General features: G+C 48.9%; 1 protein-coding gene across 5 annotated transcripts in view; it reads left to right on the forward strand.

The window, feature by feature from the left end:
* PIK3R5 (phosphoinositide-3-kinase regulatory subunit 5) overlaps positions 1–21,400 on the forward strand; it is an 88,383-nt gene that overhangs the window by 60,282 nt on the left and 6,701 nt on the right. For 2 of the 5 annotated variants that reach the window (XM_033184574.1, XM_033184575.1), the window contains exons 4-13: positions 2,161–2,229; positions 3,435–3,573; positions 14,550–14,619; positions 16,931–17,105; positions 17,710–17,863; positions 18,599–18,682; positions 18,869–19,643; positions 20,105–20,267; positions 20,565–20,690; positions 21,178–21,306. In XM_033184574.1, coding sequence (XP_033040465.1) covers positions 2,161–2,229; positions 3,435–3,573; positions 14,550–14,619; positions 16,931–17,105; positions 17,710–17,863; positions 18,599–18,682; positions 18,869–19,643; positions 20,105–20,267; positions 20,565–20,690; positions 21,178–21,306 — 1,884 coding nt within the window. The remainder of the gene's footprint in view (positions 1–2,160; positions 2,230–3,434; positions 3,574–14,549; positions 14,620–16,930; positions 17,106–17,709; positions 17,864–18,598; positions 18,683–18,868; positions 19,644–20,104; positions 20,268–20,564; positions 20,691–21,177; positions 21,307–21,400) is intronic. The other 3 variants (XM_033184576.1, XM_033184578.1, XM_033184577.1) reach the window with 3 other exon arrangements.

A 21,400-nucleotide genomic window follows, 5' to 3' on the forward strand; every position in this document is an offset into this window, starting at 1 on the left:
TTTAAATACATGTGATTTGGAAAACATGTCACTTTCACGCTCAGTTACCTATCCCTGTAAGAAGATGCCCAAGGTTACACAGTTCTGACCCCACTATTTACCTGGTACTTTTTAACCCTCATCATAAGCCAACCAGCTCAGAAGAGCTGAACCACCTCTGGAGTGCGTAACATATAAACCCAAATGGAAAGTCTAGACCACCATGTAGCAATACAGGAGGGTTTCATAGAAAGGTCTGATCTGCAAGGCTTGGTAGACACATTGTGTAGTAAGGGTAAAGAGAAGGAGAATTCTCAATTTGAGCCTACTGAGCTCATCTAGCACAGAAGACAAGATGGGGCTTTCTCTGTATCTCCAACCCCCACGAGTTCCAAAATGGACCGAGAAACCTTCTGACCAATGAATTCTAAATCATGTGGTGTGCACACGTGTGCATGTGGTGTGGTAGGTGTGGTAGGTGTGTCACAGAGGCAGTTCACAAAGGGATAAATAGAAGTTGTAAACTAATATGAAAAAGCGATAATAAAATGAATGCAAATGAAAACCGTAATGAGACAAACTTTGCCTAACAAATTAGCTAAAAAACAAAAGGTAAGGCCAGGTACAGTGGCTTGTGCCTGTAATCCAAGCACTTTGAGAGACTCAGGTGGGAGAAATGCTTGAGCCCAGGAGTTCAAGACCAGCCTGGGCAACATAGCAAGACCTCGTCTCTACAAAAAATACAAAAAGTAGCCGGTTGTGGTGGTGTGCACCTGTAATCTCAGCTACTTGGGAGGCTGAGGCAGGATTGCTTGAGACCAGGAGGTCAAGGCTGCATTGAGCCAAGATCATGCCACTGCACTCCAGCCTGTGCAATACCCTATTTCTCTCTCTCTTTCTTTTTGTTAAAAAAAGATAAAAACTAATGCAGGAAGAGCATGGTGAAACTGGTACTTATATAGATAGATAGATAGCATAAATGGCAAAATCCTTTTTGGAAAGCAATATGACAATATGTCTCAAAGGTCATAAAAGTCTGTAAACATGTTGACAATCTTTGTTGACTACACTTCTTGAACTCTTTTCTAGATAAATAATCAAAATTATAGAAAAAGGAATGTGCTGCATAATAGTGTTCATTGCAAAATACGTAAAATACCAAGAAAATAATCTTGAATGTCCACAATGAAACTAATAAGATGCTGGGCACGGTGGCTCACGTCTGTAATCCCAGTACATTGGGAAGCCAAGGCAGGTGGATCATGAGGTCCAGAGATCGAGATCATCCTGGCCAACATGGCATGAGCCACTACGCCCAGCCTAAATATTTCCATTTCAGAAAATGAAGTTTCAAAGAAAATAAGAAAGTATATATGAATATTTACATGATCCTTGCATGCAAAAGCGAAAATCCATGAAGGAAAAATCAACACCTGTAATTTCTGTACATGAAAAATATTTATAAAATTAAAAGGCAAACAACCAACTGCAAAAAAAAAATTTATAACACAAATAACAGGTAAATGTATAACCAGAAGAGAGAAAAGGTGGTCTTAGAGACTATATAGTAAAACAGAAATTTACTCATAATACTATATGTAAAATACATTAGGAGTAAAAATATACACACAGCTTATAGCTTTGCAGACACAGGAACAGAAAACCAAATACCATATATTCTCACTCATAAGTGGGATTTGGACAATGAGAACACATGGACACAGGGAGGGGAACATCACACACTGGGGCCTGTCAGAGGTTGGGGGCAAGGGGAGGGAGAGCGTTAGGACAAATGCCTAATGCATGCGGGGCTTAAAACCTAGATGACGGGTTGTTGGGTGCAGCCAACCACCATGGCACATGTATACCTATGTAACAAACCTGCACGCTCTGCACATGTATCCCAGAACTTAAAATAAAATTTAAAAGAAAAGAAAATACATAGGGCAAAAATGGTGTCAGGAGAGGGACATTCAAACAGCTGTGGTTGGGTTTGGGAGGGGAAATTGTGAGTGTTTTCATTTACATCTATTTTCCAAATATTTGTCATGTGATTACACTACTTTTCACTTAAAAAAAAAAAAAAAGCAAGGCTAGAATGAGGAAGAACCACTGTCTTCTGCTTCAGGGAGCCCTGGACCCCGGGAATGAGTCTCATTCCCTTTCTCGTCCTCTCCACAGGTCCAGGAGAAGGGCATCTACGACCTGCTCACCCCCCTGGTCCTGCTCTTCTATTCCACTGTTCTTTGTGTAAGTCCGGGTGGGCCAGGATGCGGGAGGTGAGGGAGGAGGGGCAGGAGTGACCTCTATCTGGGGCAGAGCCCTCACACCTCTGGAGATAAGCAGACAGAGAAACTGTCAAGCAGCGCCATGTGAAATGGGTTTGAACCTTTAGATGGCTTCAGAGCAGCCACCATGAGAGGCTTCCAGAGACTCCATGTGGCTGCCATAGTGCCTGGCATCTCTGGGGTCCCATGGAGGAACTGCTGCCACTGTCTGTTCACAAGCCACAAGAGATATTCTACGTCCACCTCATTCTTCACCCCAGTGGTCGGTCACCCAATGTAATCACCCGCTGTATTCACCAGACAGGGGGCACCAAATGTATACACTGACTGAATCCATCCTCAAAAAATAAACATTTACCTGCAGTGAGGCTATTTAAGTAAAGATGGTTTAGGCATTGAAGACCGCTATCCATAACATAACATTGAAGACCATTGAATCCACCCTCAAAAAATAAACATTTACCTGTAATGAGACTATTTAAATAAAGGTGGTTTAGGCACTGAAGACCGTTATCCATAACATAACACTGAAGACCACTGAATCCACCCTCAAAAAATAAACATTTACCTCTAATGAGACTATTTAAATAAAGGTGGTTTAGGCATTAAAGACCTCGATATTGTAATGAGACCAGGTGTTAGGAAAATAAACACAACCACAATCGAAATAATAAGATATTTTTAAAATTTATAAAATATATGTAAATAAAAAATAATATATAAATGTTTTACATATGAATATATGAATAACATAACATTGAAGACCATTGAATCCACCCTCAAAAAATAAACATTTACCTGTAATGAGGCTATTTAAGTAAAGGTGGTTTAAGTAAAGGTGGTTTAGGCACTGAAGACCATTATCCATAACAATTGTCAGCAATGGCATCATTTACCAGTAAGGGGACAGCCTTTCAGAGAGGCTCACTCAAGCATTAGGTAAAGCAAGTCCCTTCCAGTAGAGACACCCCAGGTGCCATCTTGCCCATCTGAAACTCACTCCCTGTGGGTAACTTCCAGTTCCACCTGACTTTGCCCTGGGACACACCGCTGCCAGGAAATGTGTGTCTTTTGTGGAATATTCCAGAAAGGGAGCAGAGGCTGTTTGGGACTATCCGAGCCTTTTCTCACCTAGATCTCTTTGCTTGTTGCCTGCCTCCATCCTAGACACCACACTTCCCACCAGACTCGGATCTCCTTCTGAAGGCAGCCAGCACCTACCACCGGTTCCTGACCTGGCCTGTTCCTTACTGCAGCATCTGCCAGGAGCTGCTCACCTTCATCGATGCTGAACTCAAGGCCCCAGGTAAGCATTGAGGCAGCTGGCACGGGGGGCAGGGTTCACAAGGTCAGAATGCTTCCAAATCCTCTGAAACTGTTCTTTGTGACCCTCCTTACCTTGCATCCTTTGGTTCATCTCTGCCCATGCCTTGGTTCACAACCATGGAGTCTCCTCTTCACAGCACCATCAAGCATCTGATGGTTGAATCCACACAAGATGAAAGTAAACAAGGAGGTAACTTGAGGAGGGATTCTTAGGGGAAGCAGGAGCGAGCACTCAGGGCAAGGAGACCCCACCCCTTGGCCTGTGCCTCTGATCTGGTTAGTCAAGGGGTCTCCAAGGCTGCCTAGGTCAGACAGAGAAGCCCCCAGGATGCTGACAAGAGGCCTTTGCATGTTGTCTGTGCCCCAGGAACAAGTAGGTAATTCTGTGTGTGGGTTGATGCAGTTTGGGTCGGGGAAGGTGGCTGGTGCTAGGAATGATGGCCACTGTGACAAGTGTGGACAAGACCCGGGACTCAGTTTTCATGTGTGGGGTCTGAAAAGTAGGAGTTCAGAAATTGCAGGTGCTGTCATAAACATGAAAATCAGGTCTCAGGAAGCTATGATAGGGCAGGAGAAAACATTATCAAGTGTGATTTACTGAGAAGTGGCTCAGCGAATCAGTACTCAAAGGAATAAATTCACAAAAGCACCTCAATAGATGCCTCTAAAATATTTCATAAAATTCATCACCATTCCTGATACTCAAAACCCCTCAATATATGGAAACGATTACTCTAGAAGTGCTTTTACTATGGCAACAGCCGGAGGTAAAATACTAGAGGCATCTTCTTTAGAGCCAATAATCTTCTTCTTTTGGCTTATCGGTATTTTGCCTATGCAAAAAGACAAAAATAAAGAATGCTTTCTCTTCTGAAGAAGAGAAATTTTAATTAGTTGGAGCTCAAACAATTGGTTTTCTGTCAAGACTGAGAGAATCCCCTGAACGAAGAACTGTCAGAACTAGAAAACAGGTAGCTAAGAGCTTTTTTATAAACCAGCATTAACCAGGAAGAAAACAAAATTTTAAAAAATTTACAATAGCAGTTAAAAATAAAAAATAAAATTTTAATAACCTATATAGAGGAAGCAAACTTTGCTGAAGAATGAATAATTGAAGAATCATATTGCTGAGTTGAATCGATATTGTAACGAGACCAGGTGTTAGGAAAATAAACACAACCACAATTGAAATAACAAGATATTTTAAAATTTATAAAATATATATATAAATAAAAAACAATACATAAATATTTTACATATAAATAAATTTATATATAAATAAAATAAAGAAACTAAAATCTATTTGAAAGATTTATTTATGCACTTAGTATATATTCATTCACGTATTTTTAAAGGAGAGTAAGAAGGAAATATTTCCATTTTTTGAAGGTATTATAGGGCTATAGTTACTGAAATAGTACACTATGGGTATAAGAATAGGTAGATAATGGAAGAAAATGTAATATCTAGAAACAGATTAAATATACAAAATTATATGATAAAGTGGCATCCTCAAATTACTGATGAAAAAATCAGTCATTTCATAAATGATATCAGGATAATTGGTAGACCATAAAAAAAACTGAGTGAGAAAACTTTCTAAAAAGGCCAGGTGCAGTAGCTCACATCTGTAATCCCAGCACTTTGGGAGGCTGAGGCGGGCAGATCACCTGAGGTCAGGAGTTCGAGACCAGCCTGGCCAACATGGTGAAACCTCATCTCTACTAAAAATAGAAAATTAGCTGGGCTTGGTGGCATGAGCCTGTAATCCCAGCTACTCAGGAGGCTGAGGCAGGAGAATTACTTGAACCCGGGAGGCGGAGGTTCAAGTGCCTCCAAGATTGTGCCGTTGCACTCCAGCCTGGGCAACAAGAGCAAAATTCTGTCTCAAACAAACAAACAAACAAACAAAAAATTCTATCTAAAAAATAAAATTAAGAAGTTCTAACTCAAACACAGAAATAACTTTTAGATACATTAGCGGTTTAGGTGTAGAAGACAAGACCACAAAAACTACAGAAGAAAAATAGGTTGTATGAGCCTGGAGTGGAGAAGAGCTGTCAAACATACTCCCCAGGGCAAAAATTATAAAAGAAAAGACTAACAGATATGAAAGCATAAAATTTAAAGCTTTTCATATGGCAAGCCCACTTTGAGTGAAAGGTAAATGACAAACTGAGAAAAATATTTGTGATAAAAATTAATATATCAGGCTGGGCACTGTGGCTCAGACCTGTAATCCCAGCACTTTGGCAGGCCGAGGTGGGCGGATCATGAGGTCCGGAGATCAAGACCATCCTGGCCAACATGGTGAAACCCCGTCTCTACTGAAAATACAAAAATTAGCTGGGCATGGTGGTGTACACCTGTATTCCCAGCTACTCGGGAGGCTGAGGCAGAGAATCGCTTGAATCTGGGAGGCAGAGGTTGCAGTGAGCTGAGATTGTGCCACTGCACTCCAGCCAGGTGACACAGCGAGACTCTGTCTAAAAAAAAATAAAAATTTATATATCAAATCCACGAAGAGTTTTTTTCTGAGTCCATTAAAAATAGGCAAGCACACTTATGGAAATATGAATAAATATGATTCAACGACATCAAAAAAGAACCCCCCAAAATATTCACCCTCACTACTCATACAGAAAATGCAAAACTGAAGAGCAAAACTCTTTTTCCACCCTATCAAATTGGCAAAAATAAAAAAGAAAGAGCAAAAATGCCAGCGCTGGTGAGGAATGGGGGGCTGTGTTTGCTAAGGCGTCAGAAAAAATATCCTTTCACCCAGCAATTCTATTCCTGAATTTTATCCTGATGAATCCCTATGGATGTACAAAGATTCAGCTACAATGCATTCTTGCTAATAATCAACCAATGCTAAAAAACCTAAATACTGAACATGGTTGAGTACACTGTGACAAAGTCATTTGGTGAAATGTAATTCAGTTATTAAAAACAATATTGTAGAAATAGTTACTGAGCTCAAAAGATGTTGAGTAACCAGTTGAGCGAAAAAGCAGTGCCCCCAATACTAAGTATGTTATAATCTCATTTTTATTTTCTCTCTCTCTAATGGATACATGCACCAGACCAGGTTTAGTACTGGCAGTGTTTAATTCTCACCTTACACATTAAACACACACAGAATAGAAGTACCAAATCTTATTCCCCAACAACTCATGGACCCTAGAAAGCTCAATACTGGCTTGTACATTTCTTTGGAAGGGTTCGTAACTTTCCTAACCTAACCAGTTACCTGATCTGTCTGCGCCCTACGCAGTCAGCTGACCTGTTTGTGCCTCATCCAATCAGCTGATCTGCATGTCCCCAGTCAGTCAGCCGTCTGCTGCTGTTGTCTGTCATTACAAAGAGCAGAGCAGGTACAGCTAGGAATGGCCAACCCCCAAGTCTACCTACAACCAGGTTCTCACCTTGTGGTAGAGACTTGGGTGGAGATTTAGGATGTCAGGAAGACCCTTAGGAGACGCTGGACTCTGAAAGGTAAGAGCTGGGTCTGCCAAGCCAGCATCCCAAGGAAAGGAACAAACCAGTTAAAGGAACAAACACTAAAGGAACAAGTCAGTTTAAGGTCACACTCCTTCATTCCCTCCCTCACTCCCTCCCACTGTCCCCCAAAACAAACAGACTTGAATGTCTTCTGAGCTTCTTCTCTTCCTTTCTACAATGCTCAGAGAAAGAATTTAAAATGCAAATGTCTTGGCAGGGCCTTGGGTTTCTACCCAAGACTGAAATGATTCTTTTTTATTTTGAAAAGGATAAGGGAGTTGTGGGGTTGGGGGAGGGGATTACCTGTGGGGAGACCACTTCCCAATTTCAAGTAGAACCAGCTGTCCCTCCTCACCTCAATGCACGCTATGCCTTGAGATATTTTTGCAGGCGGCTGGGTAGAAACTCTGTTCTGGGCAGACAGAAAGCAGATGTGCCATGGAGGGGCTGGCGGTGGTGAGGCCCAGTTCCTGGAATGATAAAATGTAAAGCCTGCAGCACAAGGACCAGGCAGGGCAGCAACTGGAGCCAGAAGTAGAATGAGGATCCTTTGGCCTCAGAGCAGGGGGAATCCTTGGAACTATCACTCACTGCTGACGGCATATCCTTCCCGGGACCATGTGAAGCCTCAGATATCCTGGTCACCAATGAGAAGTCAGATACCCCAAGAGGGCAGCTCAAGCCAAGTACCCATGGTAGGAACCTCTCCTCTTCCAGGGAAAGCAGAACCAAAATAGGAAACCATCAATTCTCCCTCATTTCTGGGAATCATTTTCAAACAGTTCCAAAACCTCACACATATATAAATAGATAGTGAGCCTGTGCCCACTCATTAATGAGGACAGCAGCACGATGATACAGCTGGGTTATAGGAGCATCCAAGAAACTGAGATGAGCTCCTCATGGAAGCTAGGTAAGATTCAAAGTTAGATACCAAATAGTTAATATCACAGAGGGGAATAAAACTATAACCTTTGAGGTTATCTTTTCTACTGAACAGAAATCTCTCGCTACTTATCTCACATCCACCAGTTAACCTTCAATTTTAAAGAAGCTAAGCCCTAATCCATAACAAATAGTTAAACAAAATTACCTTCTACATGACCCTTAAATGAGCTTTTTGAAAAATGCTTTTGTATGATCTTTTTTTTTGAGACGGAATCTCACTCTGTCACCCAGGCTGGAGTGCAGTGGCGTGACCTCGGCTCACTGCAGCCTCAGCCTCCTGGGTTCAAGAGATTCTTCCGCCTCAGCCTCCCGAGTAACTGGGACTACAGGCATGCGCCACCATGCCCGGCTTATTTTTGTATTTTTTGTAGAGACGGGGTTTCACCATATTGGCCGGGCTGGTCTCGAACTCCTAACCTCATGAGCCGCCCACCTTGGCCTCCCAAAGTGCTGGGATTACAGGTGTGAGCCACTGCGCCCGGGCTTTCCTATGATTTTTAACAGGCCTGCGGTCATCTTTGTACCCAATTCCTGAGTCCCTCCCACCCCCAGTTAAGTGGAGAGAGGGCTAGGATGGAGGCCAGGGAATTTGAACGCTTGAAGGAGAGGCTGAATAACTTAGTGGCTTCTGGTCCTTGGGGCCAGATCATTGTACTTGCAAATCCTGGGTCCGCTACTCACTAACTGTGGGCCTTCAGCAAGACATTTAGTTTGTGAGCTTCAGTTTCCTCATCTGTAAAATGTGTGTATAGCAATGCCTCCCTGTCAATACAGTTCGGGAGGATTAATGTTGGCCTCATTGATTTCACAGTGCTGGGGGCAGTAAGGGTTGCAGTGGTGTTAGCTCAGAAGGTAGGTCCTGGTAAAGTCACAGGGAGAAATGAGAAGGGACGCGGGGAGGTGAGGCCCCCACCCGTGAAGTCTTAGGGACGCAGTTGCCATGGAAATGAATGAAACAGCTTATCCTGCTTTGATGTGGCTGGGTGGCAGAGGAAGTGGGCCTGTTATCAAGGCTGGGGGCCTCCCCCTGCTTCCTGACTCCACCCCCATATGATCGTCCAGTGCCTCGATTCTGGAGGTAGCAGGAAACCTCATGTCAGTGCCACGGGGTCCTGCCCACCACAGCCCTCTTGGGCTCAGCCCACATGTTTGTTGAATATTTACTCTATGCCTGCATAGCTGTGCCGACCACAATGCTTTCCCGCAAAGAATTTATCTGTAAAGCTGGGGGATGACACTGGGCATCTTACGTGCAAACCGCTCTGCAATTTTCAAAGCACACAAACTTCAAGGATTGCGTCTCGCCTGTAAGGGAAGAAGGAAAAGTCTTATTCTTCTCATTATAAAATGGGAAATGATTTTGAGAAAACCAAGTTCAGTATTTCTTGTTCAAGATACAAAGTGAAGTATGAAGGAGGGAACATGAACCCTTGTATGACAAAGACCTGTAGTTCGTCACTTATTAGCTAATGATCTTGGACAAGTTCCTTAGACTCTCTGAGCCTCCTGGTCAAAAGCAGGATTATAATTATCACTGATGAGGAGGAGGAGGAGGACAGCAATGATGCCAGGGCTGTCTACGGCATATGAAGCACTGTTACAGGTTCGTCCCATCTAACCCTCAGAATACCTCCGTGGGTAGTTACTATTATTCCCATTTTTCAGATGCTGAAACTGAAGGCTTGGCATTTATGTAACTTGCTCCCAGTCACAGAGCTGATAAGAGCTCTACCACTCGAACCCATATCTCTTTGATAGCAAAAGTCATATCATATCCTTTTCACATTTGCATAAATCTGTGTTTCTACCAAGAGGCCTGACAGATGGCTGCATGACCCTGGGTTACCCAGGCTGTCTTTTTATAAACACTCTCCCCGTTTGGGGAATTTCTCCTGCCCGTTTCCCTTTGGGATGCTTAATATGGCTTCATACCCTTTGATCTCCTATCAAATGAGGAACAAACCTGGGTTAGGTCAGTTTTGCTTATCAACAGGTGGCAGGTGAATTCAGAATGTTCTTCAGCGGTGAGACGTTTCTCTTGGGACATTACTGATCACAGACATTTGCATTTTATACTTTTTGTCTCTGGTTATGGAATGAAAGATTAGACCTCTTGAAGGATGTCAAACATCATTGACTAGTAGGTAGGGGAGGTTTAGGGAAAAGAGTAGAGGCCGGTGTTCCAGAAATCACAGGATGTGATCAGTTAGGACTGAGTTGGCTGCCTATAGCAGAAAGCCCCAAACAACAATGCCTTAAACTCATAAGGGCTAGTTTTCTCTTATACACACACACACACACACACCACACAATCTGTAAGAAGGCAGGCCAGCATTGGCATGGTGGCCCCATGAACCTCCTAGACCAGCCTTCTCTCATATTTCCGCTCCACCATCCTTAGCAAGAGGCACCATCTTCAAGGTTGCTTCGTGGTTTAGGATGGATGCTGGAGCGCTGCCCATCATGTCCACATTCCAGTTAACAGAAAGAAGGAGGTGAGGGGGGTTGCACCTAAAACATTCTGCAAGGGAGGTTGAGAAATTGACTCATCAACTGGGTACAGTACCCAGTGTCTCACTCAGTGGATATTGAGTAGATGCCTAGAAGTCTCTGCCGCATGTGACTTACTCGTAAGAGTAGCCCATAAGGCCTGGATTGGTCCTGTTAGGGTGACTATCACTAGGGTGGTGAAAGGGTGTTATGAAAGGCCTCATCTCACTTCGCCCCCACAAGCCCGGTAGCGCTGCAAAGCCGCAGACCTCATCCCGCAGGCATTTCTGTGGGGTCACTGCACTTGTTCAGAGCAGCATATGTCTTGTGGTGGCACTGAACGTTCATTCCAACAGCTCACATCTCCTCTACCTGCATGGAGGCCTGCCCAGTGGGTTCCTTCTCCCCAGTATTTTCCTCTTGGCTTTCTAGCCACATTCCTTCTCGCCTTCCACCTCTCTGCTCCTGGACTCCCGGTGGCCAGGGATTCCAGACTCCCTTGTTGGTCCTCTCCTCCTTTGTCCATCACCTTCCTACTGTGGGCCCTGCTGAGGCCCATAGCCATGAGTTTCCAATTCCTCCAGTCTCTCTGGAGTCCGGGATCCTGGAGATGGGGAGCAGGAAGGCACTGCACAGGGGACCCCCAGTGAGGAGGGAAGTATAAGAGAAACCAGGCTGTGGAGAGTGGTGTGCCTGGGATTTGCTTCAGGGTATGACGTCGGTCAAACTGTCCACCGTGAGTTGATATTAATCGTAGATGCTGGAGAACCAAACCTGACCGAGTCTCATTTGGAGACTGCATTGCCGTTGGGGCCGGGCCCTGCTTCCACCCTGTGGATTCCGTGGAATCTTGGTGTTCCCCTTGTAAGAGGAAACTGAGTCAGATGTGGCTGCTGCCTGCCTCCCCTAGGCTCAAGTACCCACATGACCCTCAGCATGGACCTGTCTATCAGTGTATTGTGAATACCAGTGCTGCTTGATGGCAGATGTAGTGATTTTCACGTGTTCTGGATCTTCACAGTCAGCTGTTCTGTGCAGAATCCCTATCCATTTGCAACTTTGAAAAGAGTGGAAGCTTTGATGGGCAAACAAGGCTTGATGGTGAAGGGTCTTGGACAACTGTGCCAGGAGTTTGACCTTCACTACGACTGTGTTCTGCCCACCCACCGCATTCTTTGCCTATATGGGGTGACTCCTCTCGATTTCTTACTTGCTAGGGCTTGATGCAGGAACAACCCAGGCAAGGTTTTTGTTTAGCCCTTGCACCAATCTTGATCTAAGAAGCTAAACTCAGAAAGTCGTTTCCATCTGCTAAGGTGACCAAGGAAGGCTGTGATCTGAGATCAAAGGGAGAGAGGAGTCTGTTGATCTGAGGCTCCCCAGTGCAGCTTCCCTGTTTGGGGAGTGGAGGGTGGAGTTAAGGGTGGTCCCGAAACTGATATTGCACACCCCCACTTAGCATTCATGGCCTCCCTGGCATCACCAGGTAACACTGTGAAAACCAAGCCCATGGAGGATGCCAGGAGATATTTCCAGCCTCACAGCATAGACCAGCAAATGGGGACTCAGCAGTACAATTTCTAAGCCAGGTTCAAAGGAGTGAGTCTGTGCAAAAGTTTGTAGGATGAAAGCCTCCTCCACACTGCACAGTCTTTTCTAATTTGTTCCCAGCTCAGGCCCCAGCCCACCAGTTAATTACCCAAAACTCCACACCCCATGCTAAGAAGGGGGTTCCATTACCAAGAGAGGCCAAGGAAGGGGGTTGACGGTGTTTTTGGGGTGATGGTGGGAGTTTATCTGATGATCGTAGGCTCTGCTTGGGAACTGTTGGCACCTTGGGTATTCAGCACCAGCCAAACAACTCGGAAAATAACTCTCTCTGGGTCAGGGTGTGCCAAGAGGTACAGGCAACCTCCTAAATATCCCCCGTTAAAGCAACAGGATACATACAGCAACAGTCGCGTGGAGTCCACGTAGCTCATACGAAGCAGCTTCTTGTTCTAACTGTAGCACAATCCGAAGATGAGACTAAGGCACATGAATGTAGACGTGAGAGATGGCTCCTCATCCTAGAGACGAGAGATGAAGGAACTTCAAGGTTGTCCACAGTATCCACAGTACTCCAGAACAAAAGTTCAAGCAGCGTGATGATGAACCGTTGGGTATGGTGACGGGGAAAACGTTGCCAAGCTTCGCAGGACAGCAGGGTCAGGAGGGCAGAGGCATTGGAAGCCAATGGCTGGGCGTTTTGGAAGAAAGCTGATGTGGAGGGAGAGCGACATCACAGTCCACTGCTTCCTGGAGTGTGACCGCCTGGATGACCTGGGTCAACAGAGGCAGAAGTGGCGGTGACGAAATGGGGTCAGCGGGGTGTAGGTTACCTGTTGAAAGCATTAAATAGTAAAAGAAAAGAGAAATAAGGTCAAGAGAAGATTTTGCATGTCTGTGTGTTTTACGGTCAGGGAGATGGGGGGATATCTGTTTGTCTCCACTATGGTAACTACGGTATTATGTTGGGGTGGTTGGAGAGTGGGTGAGGATCTCTTCTCTGTAATGCATGCGAGTGGCCACCAGATGGTGTCCCAAGTCCTGATGTAATAGCCACTGTGTCAAGGACTTTCCTGGCAAAACGGACCAAATGTTAACTTCTAAATATGTGATGATTACATAAAGTAAACATCACACAAAAGGCCCAAAATCAAAGCAATTAGGTCCCAAGTTAGAAGAGCATTATATGATAATTTTCTGCCTTTCACAGTCTTTCTATTTATAGCTGTCTTTAACCCCCCGGTCCAGGCTTGCACTTCTGAGGGGACATCCTGCAGGTTCCCAGCTCAGTCCCAGTTCAGGGTGGCCCTGCTCTGGATGGGGACTACCCCGGGCCTATTTCCAAGCTATGACAAGAAGGCGGCCCGCCCCGCTGGGTCCCCAGCCCCTGCTCTGTGAGGGAGTGAACTTGTGCTTCCTGTTTCACCTCCTCTTCGCAGTGGAAACAGAACTGAACGCACACTGTAAAGCAACTACTGTGCAGAACGGAGTCAAGTTGCAGAAACAAAAGGAAAACCTTTGGTGTGTTTCTTCTCAGCATTTGGAAGTCAGAGGAGACAGAGAGGGGGAAGGGCCGGGGAGAAAGGGAATGTGGGCTGGGAGCAGATCCTGGGATGCAGCTGCCTCAGAGCAGAGAGGAGGCCAGGCCAGACCGCAATCCTTTGAGAGGACTCGGGACTCCAGGCAGAGATGGGGAGGCGCAGGTGTGGAAACTCGAAACCCGCTGCCTGGCTGGAGCTGAGGCAAAGTGGATGGGCTGACAGGTGCCTGGCATAGCGGGAAGGCACCCAGGACCGGGAGAGGGGACGGCGGCAGGGACCCAGGAGTAGCCCGGCGGCACGAGACACGGCAGCCTCCTGGGCCCAGGTTCTGCTTCCTGCGATGCTCTCCCTCCCTGTCTCTGAAGAGAGAAACTTTAAGTTGGTCAAGCTGTGATGGGGCCTGGGAATCGCAGACTGTTAAAGGCCTCAGAGGCCACTGATCTAATCTGCCTCTTCCCAGGAGAAACTGAGGCTCAGGGATTAAGTGACCTGGCCAAGGTCACACAGAAGAGCTGGAATAGAACTCAGGCTTCTGACCCGGGCTCTCACCCTGGATCCCTTTCTCTTTAGCTAGGCTGCCTCCAAGCCTGGGGCCGGGTCCTGAGCCATGAGGGGAGTGGCAGGCTCTTGGGAAGGGAGGGCAGTCAGAAAGGCCACGGGAATCCAGAGGACAGTGAGGCCCAGGACCGAGTTTTGGTGTTGGAGGCGAAGGTGGGGACATGACTCGTGATGTGTAAAAAAAGGATGCATAGAAGCAAACTGCTAGGCACGCTGGAGGAGCCACTGAACAGCTCCTCTCCAGGTTCTCCTGAGCTCCATCCGGGAACTTCCAGCCTGATTGTCTGGTGCTTGGCTTGCCACGAGGCACAAGGACAATGCTGAAGGAACTGACCAGCCCATGAAATCTTTCCTTGTTGGCCCACAGGGATCTCCTACCAGAGGCTGGTGAGGGCTGAGCAGGGCCTGCCTATCAGGAGTCACCGCAGCTCCACCGTGTGAGTGCTCTTGGGGAACGGAGAAACGGGGGTGGGGGGAGGGAGTTTGGGACCCCTGCACTGTTCCACCTTCACCCTCCTCCCCGACTCAAACATCCAGTACCCCGCCCCCCCCGCCATCCACCCCAGCCAACAACAAACAGGCTTCCAGGGAACTGGGAACTCCTGGCACTGCTGGCGATATTTTGTGTCCAGGTTTGTTTTTCTAGGCTGAGGGTCTTTCACCAGATTCTTCAAGAGGGCTGCATCAATTGTGCCAGGTGTTAGGCACACAGTTCCCCCACTTTATCCATTCTTTTCAGATGAGGAACTGGAGGTCAGAGAGGCCAAGCAACTTCCCCAAGGTCACACAACAAGCAAGAGTCTGAGCCACAATTTAACTCTCAGGCTTATTCAGAAGCCCATGGTATTTCCACAGTCTCTTTCTGCCTGTTACTAAAACAGTGTTTCCAAACTTTTTTGACCAGGACCTATAATAAAAATCCATTTTATACAACATCCTGGTACACACACACACACATACACAGCTGAAACGAAATGTATCCCTGCTACGTAGGATGAGCTCTATTCTATTCTATTTCATTTAAGAAATAAATTCAGCTTCCCCAGATGACTTCATTACCCACCCCTGGGTCCTCACCTGCAGTTTGAAAAGCACTAGAGAGGGGGTGCCCATTCAGAGGACCCTCTGCAGGCCTCGAAGAGTTGGGTGCTGCCTTGCCTTGACATGTTGGGAGCCCAGGGACCCCAGCCTTCACCAGCTCAGAAATTATAGGCCCCCGGCCCTCCCCATTCCCAGCCCCAGGGGTTCACTTCCCACTCACTCCCCTGAGCAACACTCCTTGATTTCCCTCTAGGTAAAAACAAGCACTAACAAAATGATAGATGTCGAGAGAGAGGGAGAGAATGCTAACATGTTGTAGTTTAGTAAGTAAATAAGATGCCTCTGGGGGAGCTGGAGCAGGTGGACTGATGAAGAGTCATCAACGCCTTTTAGACCCTTTCTCGACCTCCAGGCACCCTTCTAAGTGCAGTTACGTGTGCTGACTCATTTAATCCTCACGTTAACCCTGTGAGAAAGCGAGTTTCACATAAGGGAAGTGAGGCACCGAGAGATTTGTAGAAAGAGCTGACAGTTGGGAGATGGTCTCACTTTCATTATCTATAAATTGAGAATGATGATCAATTATTCGGCAGAGAAATTATGCGAGCTGGTGAGGGCAGGGGCTCGGCTGGGCTTGCTATAAGGTTATAAGGGGCTGCTTATGCAAGCCCACCTCCTTTTTCTTGCAGATAGAGAAATCAAAGTTGGTTTCTTCCCAAATGATGGGGACTTTGACAGAGACTAGTCCTGTCTCTGCCCTGTCCCCGGGCACCGATGTCCCCAGAGCCTGGAGGGAATGCTTCCTGCATGGTGCTCCTCTGCACTGGGTTTAAATGCAGAGTGTGGAACTGACAGAGCAAGAGCCATCACATGCAGCTCATACTAAAGCATTTATGGATACAAAGCCGCGATGGCCCGCGTTTACTTCGAGGTCATGCGGTGATGTAGGGGTTGGCATGGAGGAAGTGAGAACAGCCATGCGTTGTTAACTATAAACAAAGTGATCAGTGCCTCAGAGCCCATGATTCTTTTAATTTGGGGTATGTTTGAAAGTTTCCACAATAAAGAAATGTAAACACTGGCACCAAGAGGGAATCTGGGTGTCCATCGGGAAGGGAGGTAGCAGTGGCCAGGCACACACTCCCCTCCCAGCCCATGAAAGCCTGTATCACGACTTTGGGCCAATTAGTAAAGGTGTCCCTCACGAGCGCAGGAAGAAGATGCACTCTGACTTGGCCCCACGCCACGAGGAATTTCATGCCCCTCTCGCCCCAGACCACACTACACAGCACCCCGTTGCTGCCCGGCTCCCCCCGAAAACTGGTCACTTGGCTTCAAGTCACCTTGCCAAGAATATGATCCTCATTTGAGTAATCTTGCATCCACTCAGCTGTCTCATAGGAAAAAAATGTTTTTATAAAAATTAAGTAAATTTAGTTTTAAAGAATTAAGTTCAGTTTTGAAAAGATCTTTGAAAACAACAGCTGAAAAATGCTCTGCAGTGAACCCCACGCTTTCCCTGGGGAACCTGGATCCTGGAGCTGCTGCTTCTGTCCTGGCCTCCTGTGGTCACCTCCTCAAGCTCTGCCTGGGCTTGAGGAGGCCCTGGCCTCAGTGGAGCTGAGCACCAGCAGGCATGAGGTGGGTGGCTGTGCCGTGGCATGCTGCCCACCCCCAGGTGCCATAGCCAGTCCCCTGTGTCCCCAGCACCGTGCTGTTGCTGAACCCAGTAGAAGTGCAGGCCGAGTTCCTCGCTGTAGCCAATAAGCTGAGCACCCCCGGACACTCGCCCCACAGTGCCTACACCACCCTGCTCCTGCATGCCTTCCAGGCCACCTTTGGGGCCCACTGTGACGTCCCGGGACTGCACTGCAGGCTGCAGGTATGTACCTGGGGCCTGGGGCTCTGGTGGAGTACCTCTCCGAAGAGGGAGCGCCCTCTCCCTGCTTCATCTCAGCCACGGTCTCCAGGGTACACTAGTCTCCGGCACCCCAGGTGACATGGCAGGGTGGTGGCTGGAGGGCTGGCCTCGTAGAGGGGATTTCTGGTGCACTGGATCCTGACCAGTTGGGTGGCAGCCTGGGCAGTGGGGTCGGGTGCTGATAACGGGTGCCTCAGAAGATGGCATGTGCCATAAGAACGAGAATGAGCTTTGGGCTGAAGACCTGGCCTCTAGGCCTGGCTCTGCCACAGGTTGGCTGTGTCACCACACACAGCTTCTTCCCCTCTCTGGGGTACAGTGAGGAGCGCCGAAGTCCTTCCTGACTGCACTGCCCCGTGGCTCGGGTCCTTTCTCTCCTGACCATTTCCTGAGAATGGAAGGGCAGGGAGAGGCCTGGCTGCCTGGCCAGCTGTGGGTAGGAGATGGGTGATGAGGCTGGGAGGGGACAGATCACTGCCTCCCTCAGTAAGAAGCTAGGAACTAGAACAGGTGGACAGCTAGCTCACGGTCCAGGAGCAATGCCCATCTCCTCCTGGGGTTTCAGGCCAAGACCCTGGCAGAGCTTGAGGACATCTTCACGGAGACCGCAGAGGCGCAGGAGCTGGCGTCTGGCATCGGAGATGCTGCAGAGGCCCGGCAGTGGCTCAGGACCAAGCTGCAGGCGGTGGGAGAAAAAGCCGGCTTCCCTGGGGTGTTAGGTGAGGCTCTTGGGAGAATGAGGTTCTCTCACATTCCCCATGGCCTATTCTAGGTCCCAAGGTGCACGGTCCAGGTGGGCCTGGTGGCTCTGCTCCATACAGTCACTCAGGGACTCAGCTTTTTCAGTATCTCACTGCTCCGCCATCCCCTGGGGTGTCTGTCATTCCTATCTATGGGGCAGGGTGGGGGTGCCATCATGATGGCAGCTTGTAGGAAGAGGAAAAGAGAGTGCTTATGAGGGCAAAGCCTGGGCTTTTCTGTTGAAGGTGATGCAGAAGCTGGGCACATCACTTCCGCACATGTTCCTTTGAGTACGCCTTGGTCACGTGGCCACATCTTGCCCCAAAGGATCCTGGGAAACATCCTCTCTACAACTCTATTACCATAGAAGGGAGCACAGATTTTGAGGAGCCATTCGCATTCCCTGTTACAATATTCCTCATAAAAACCTTCTGACTAGTACTATTATTCTCCCATGGGCACATTGTAAAATGAGGCTCAGAGGTTGTGGCTTGGCCACGTTCTCACAGCTCATAAAGGGCATGCCTTGAAAGAAGGGTCCTCTGGCTGGGAGCCTGCACCCTGGCTCTAACTCAGCCTCAGCCTATCCAGCTATGCGTCCTTGTGCCGATCCTGTCCCATCTCTAGTCTCTTCTCCAAGGCAAGGGGACTGGACTGGCCAATCTCCAAGGCCTCTTCCCAGCCCTCTTCTCCTATCCTCCCTGTTCTTACAGACACTGCAAAACCAGGAAAGCTCCATACCATCCCCATCCCTGTCGCCCGGTGTTACACCTACAGCTGGAACCAGGACAGCTTTGGTGAGGAGCCGGGGCCCTGGTGACACCCATGCCCCACACTGCCTGAGCTGTCTTTCGGTCCTGGGTCTGTGCAGCTCCTACCCCGTCCCCAAAGCGCTCCCACCTGAGCAGGCTCTAAGCAGAGCAGGGGCCAGTGCTAGGAGTCTTGGGCTGGCCCTGAGTCCTTCTGCTGTCTCCCCTCCAAAGGGAATATGGAAGAGGATTTGGGGGCCCAGACACCCAGACAATGCTGGCCTTGCTTCCCTGCAGACATCCTGCAGGAAATCCTGCTCAAGGAACAGGAGCTGCTCCAGCCAGGGATCCTGGCAGATGATGAAGAGGAGGAGGAGGAGGAGGAGGAGGACTTGGAAACTGACCGGCATTGTGCTGAGAGAGACTCCCTGCTGTCCACCAGCTCTTTGGCGTCCCACGACTCCACCCTGTCCCTTGCATCCTCCCAGGCCTCAGGGCCAGCCCTCTCGCGCCATCTGCTGACTTCCTTTGTCTCAGGCCTCTCGGATGGCATGGACAGCGGCTACGTGGAGGACAGCGAGGAGAGCTCCTCCGAGTGGCCCAGGAGGCACGGCAGCCAGGAACGCCGGGGCCACCGCAGGCCTGGGCAGAAATTCATCAGGATCTATAAACTCTTCAAGAGCACCAGCCAGCTGGTACTGCGGAGGGACTCTCGGAGCCTGGAGGGCAACTCGGACACGGCCCTGCCCCTGCGGCGGGCAGGGAGCCTCTGCAGCCCCCTGGACGAACCAGTATCTCCCCCTTCCCGGGCCCAGCGCTCCCGCTCCCTGCCCCAGCCCAAACTCAGTACCCAGCTGCCCAGCTGGCTTCTAGCCCCTGCTTCACGTCACCAGCGCCGCCGCCCCTTCCTGAGTGGAGATGAGGATCCCAAGGCCTCCACGCTACGTGTTGTGGTCTTTGGCTCCGATCGGATTTCAGGGAAGGTGGCTCGGGCATATAGCAACCTTCGGTAAGAGCCGTAACGGGGAGGCATCGCTCTGCCCTGGGTAACAGCATTGTTGTGCTGGTGGAATCTGGGGCCTGAGGCTTAGGCCCCAGAGGAACCAAAAGTTCCTTTATTTATTTATTTATTTATTATTATGATTACTATTATTTTGAGACAGAGTCTTGCTCTGTTGCTCGGGCTGGAGTGCAGTGGCATGATCTCGGCTCACTGTAACCTCTGGCTCTCCAGTTCAAGCGATTCTCGTGCCTCAGCCTCCCAAGAAGCTGGGATTACAGGTGCACGCCACCACACCTGACTAATTTTTTTTTTTTTTTCTTAGTAGAGATGGGGTTTCCCCATGTTGGCCAGGCTGGTCTTGAACTCCTGGCCTCAGGTGATCCACCCACCTTGGCCTCCCAAAGTGCTGGGATTACAGGTGTGAGCCACCATGCCCGACCCCCTTCTCACTATCTTCTTCTTGCCAGGCGGCTGGAGAACAATCGCCCACTCCTGACACGGTTCTTCAAACTTCAGTTCTTCTATGTGCCTGTGAAGCGAAGTCACGGGACCAGCCCTGGTGCCTGTCCACCCCCTCGGAGCCAGACGCCCTCACCTCCGACAGACTCCCCTAGGCACGCCAGCCCTGGAGTACGTCCCCAGACTGGGCCAGTGGGATGGTAATGTACAGTTCTGGCTACCTGAAGGAAGCCGATTGGAAGTCGTGGAAAGCAGTCCCCTGTGTTGACAGTGCACCTGCCCCTGCCTGGCCCTTACTCCCTGCACTTGGACGTGACATTTTGCCATATGACAAAGACTGAAAGTTGACATACTTCCCCAAGGGCAGGGAGAAACTCAGCTTGGGGCTGCAGGTGCCATGCAAGGCCCTGGAGCTAGGATGGGCAGGCCTCCTGGGGAGCTGGGAATGACTCCTGTCCCTCGCGCTAGGAGCTGGGCACCACCCCATGGGAGGAGAGCACCAATGACATCTCCCACTACCTCGGCATGCTGGACCCCTGGTATGAGCGCAATGTGCTAGGCCTCATGCACCTGCCCCCTGAAGTTCTGTGCCAGGTAAGTGACCCCTGGGGTTGTGGAACAGGGCCCACTGGCTGCAGTCACCCAGCCTCACAAGGCCCTGGATTTAGGGAATCCAGCTTGAGGCCCTCATGGAGGACCTGGGCCCTCTTGGAAAAGATCAGGGAGTGTGGGTGAGAAGCAGGACCGAGCCTGAACTCAGGACACTGAGGGCAAGAGCTGAGGTCACTGCAGTGATGGAGGAGGGGCCTCAGAAGGGTCCAGGGGACCTCAGATTTCAGCCCACTTCCTCAACTCCCGCCCTTGTCTGGCTAAGCCAGAAGCCTCCCCGGAGGCCGGTGGGTCAGGTGAGGGGCATGGAGGCTGGGCACCGGCCCTCCCCTGCTTCCTGCTTCCACCTCACCAGCTCCCCCTGGCTGGCTGCCTCTATGTCTCTCTTCTGTCTTCCTCCCTAATTCTTGCTCCTTCTTGCCATCTATCCATCCACCCATCTGGATTGGCTGCCCCTTCCCTCTGGCCACAGCAGTCCCTGAAGGCTGAAGCCCAGGCCCTGGAGGGCTCCCCCACCCAGCTGCCCATCCTGGCCGACATGCTACTCTACTACTGCCGCTTTGCCGCCAGACCGGTGCTGCTGCAAGTCTATCAGACGGAGGTAAGGCCTCCCTGACCTGCACCGCCTCTTCCCCACCTGCCGGGCCTGCAAGTCCCCACCCCTGCCTTGGGACAGCCAGGTCTATGCTGGAGGA

The sequence above is a fragment of the Trachypithecus francoisi genome, unplaced genomic scaffold (assembly GCF_009764315.1).
Source record: "Trachypithecus francoisi isolate TF-2019V2 unplaced genomic scaffold, Tfra_2.0 Lachesis_group20, whole genome shotgun sequence".
NCBI classification, from domain to species: Eukaryota; Metazoa; Chordata; class Mammalia; order Primates; family Cercopithecidae; genus Trachypithecus; species Trachypithecus francoisi.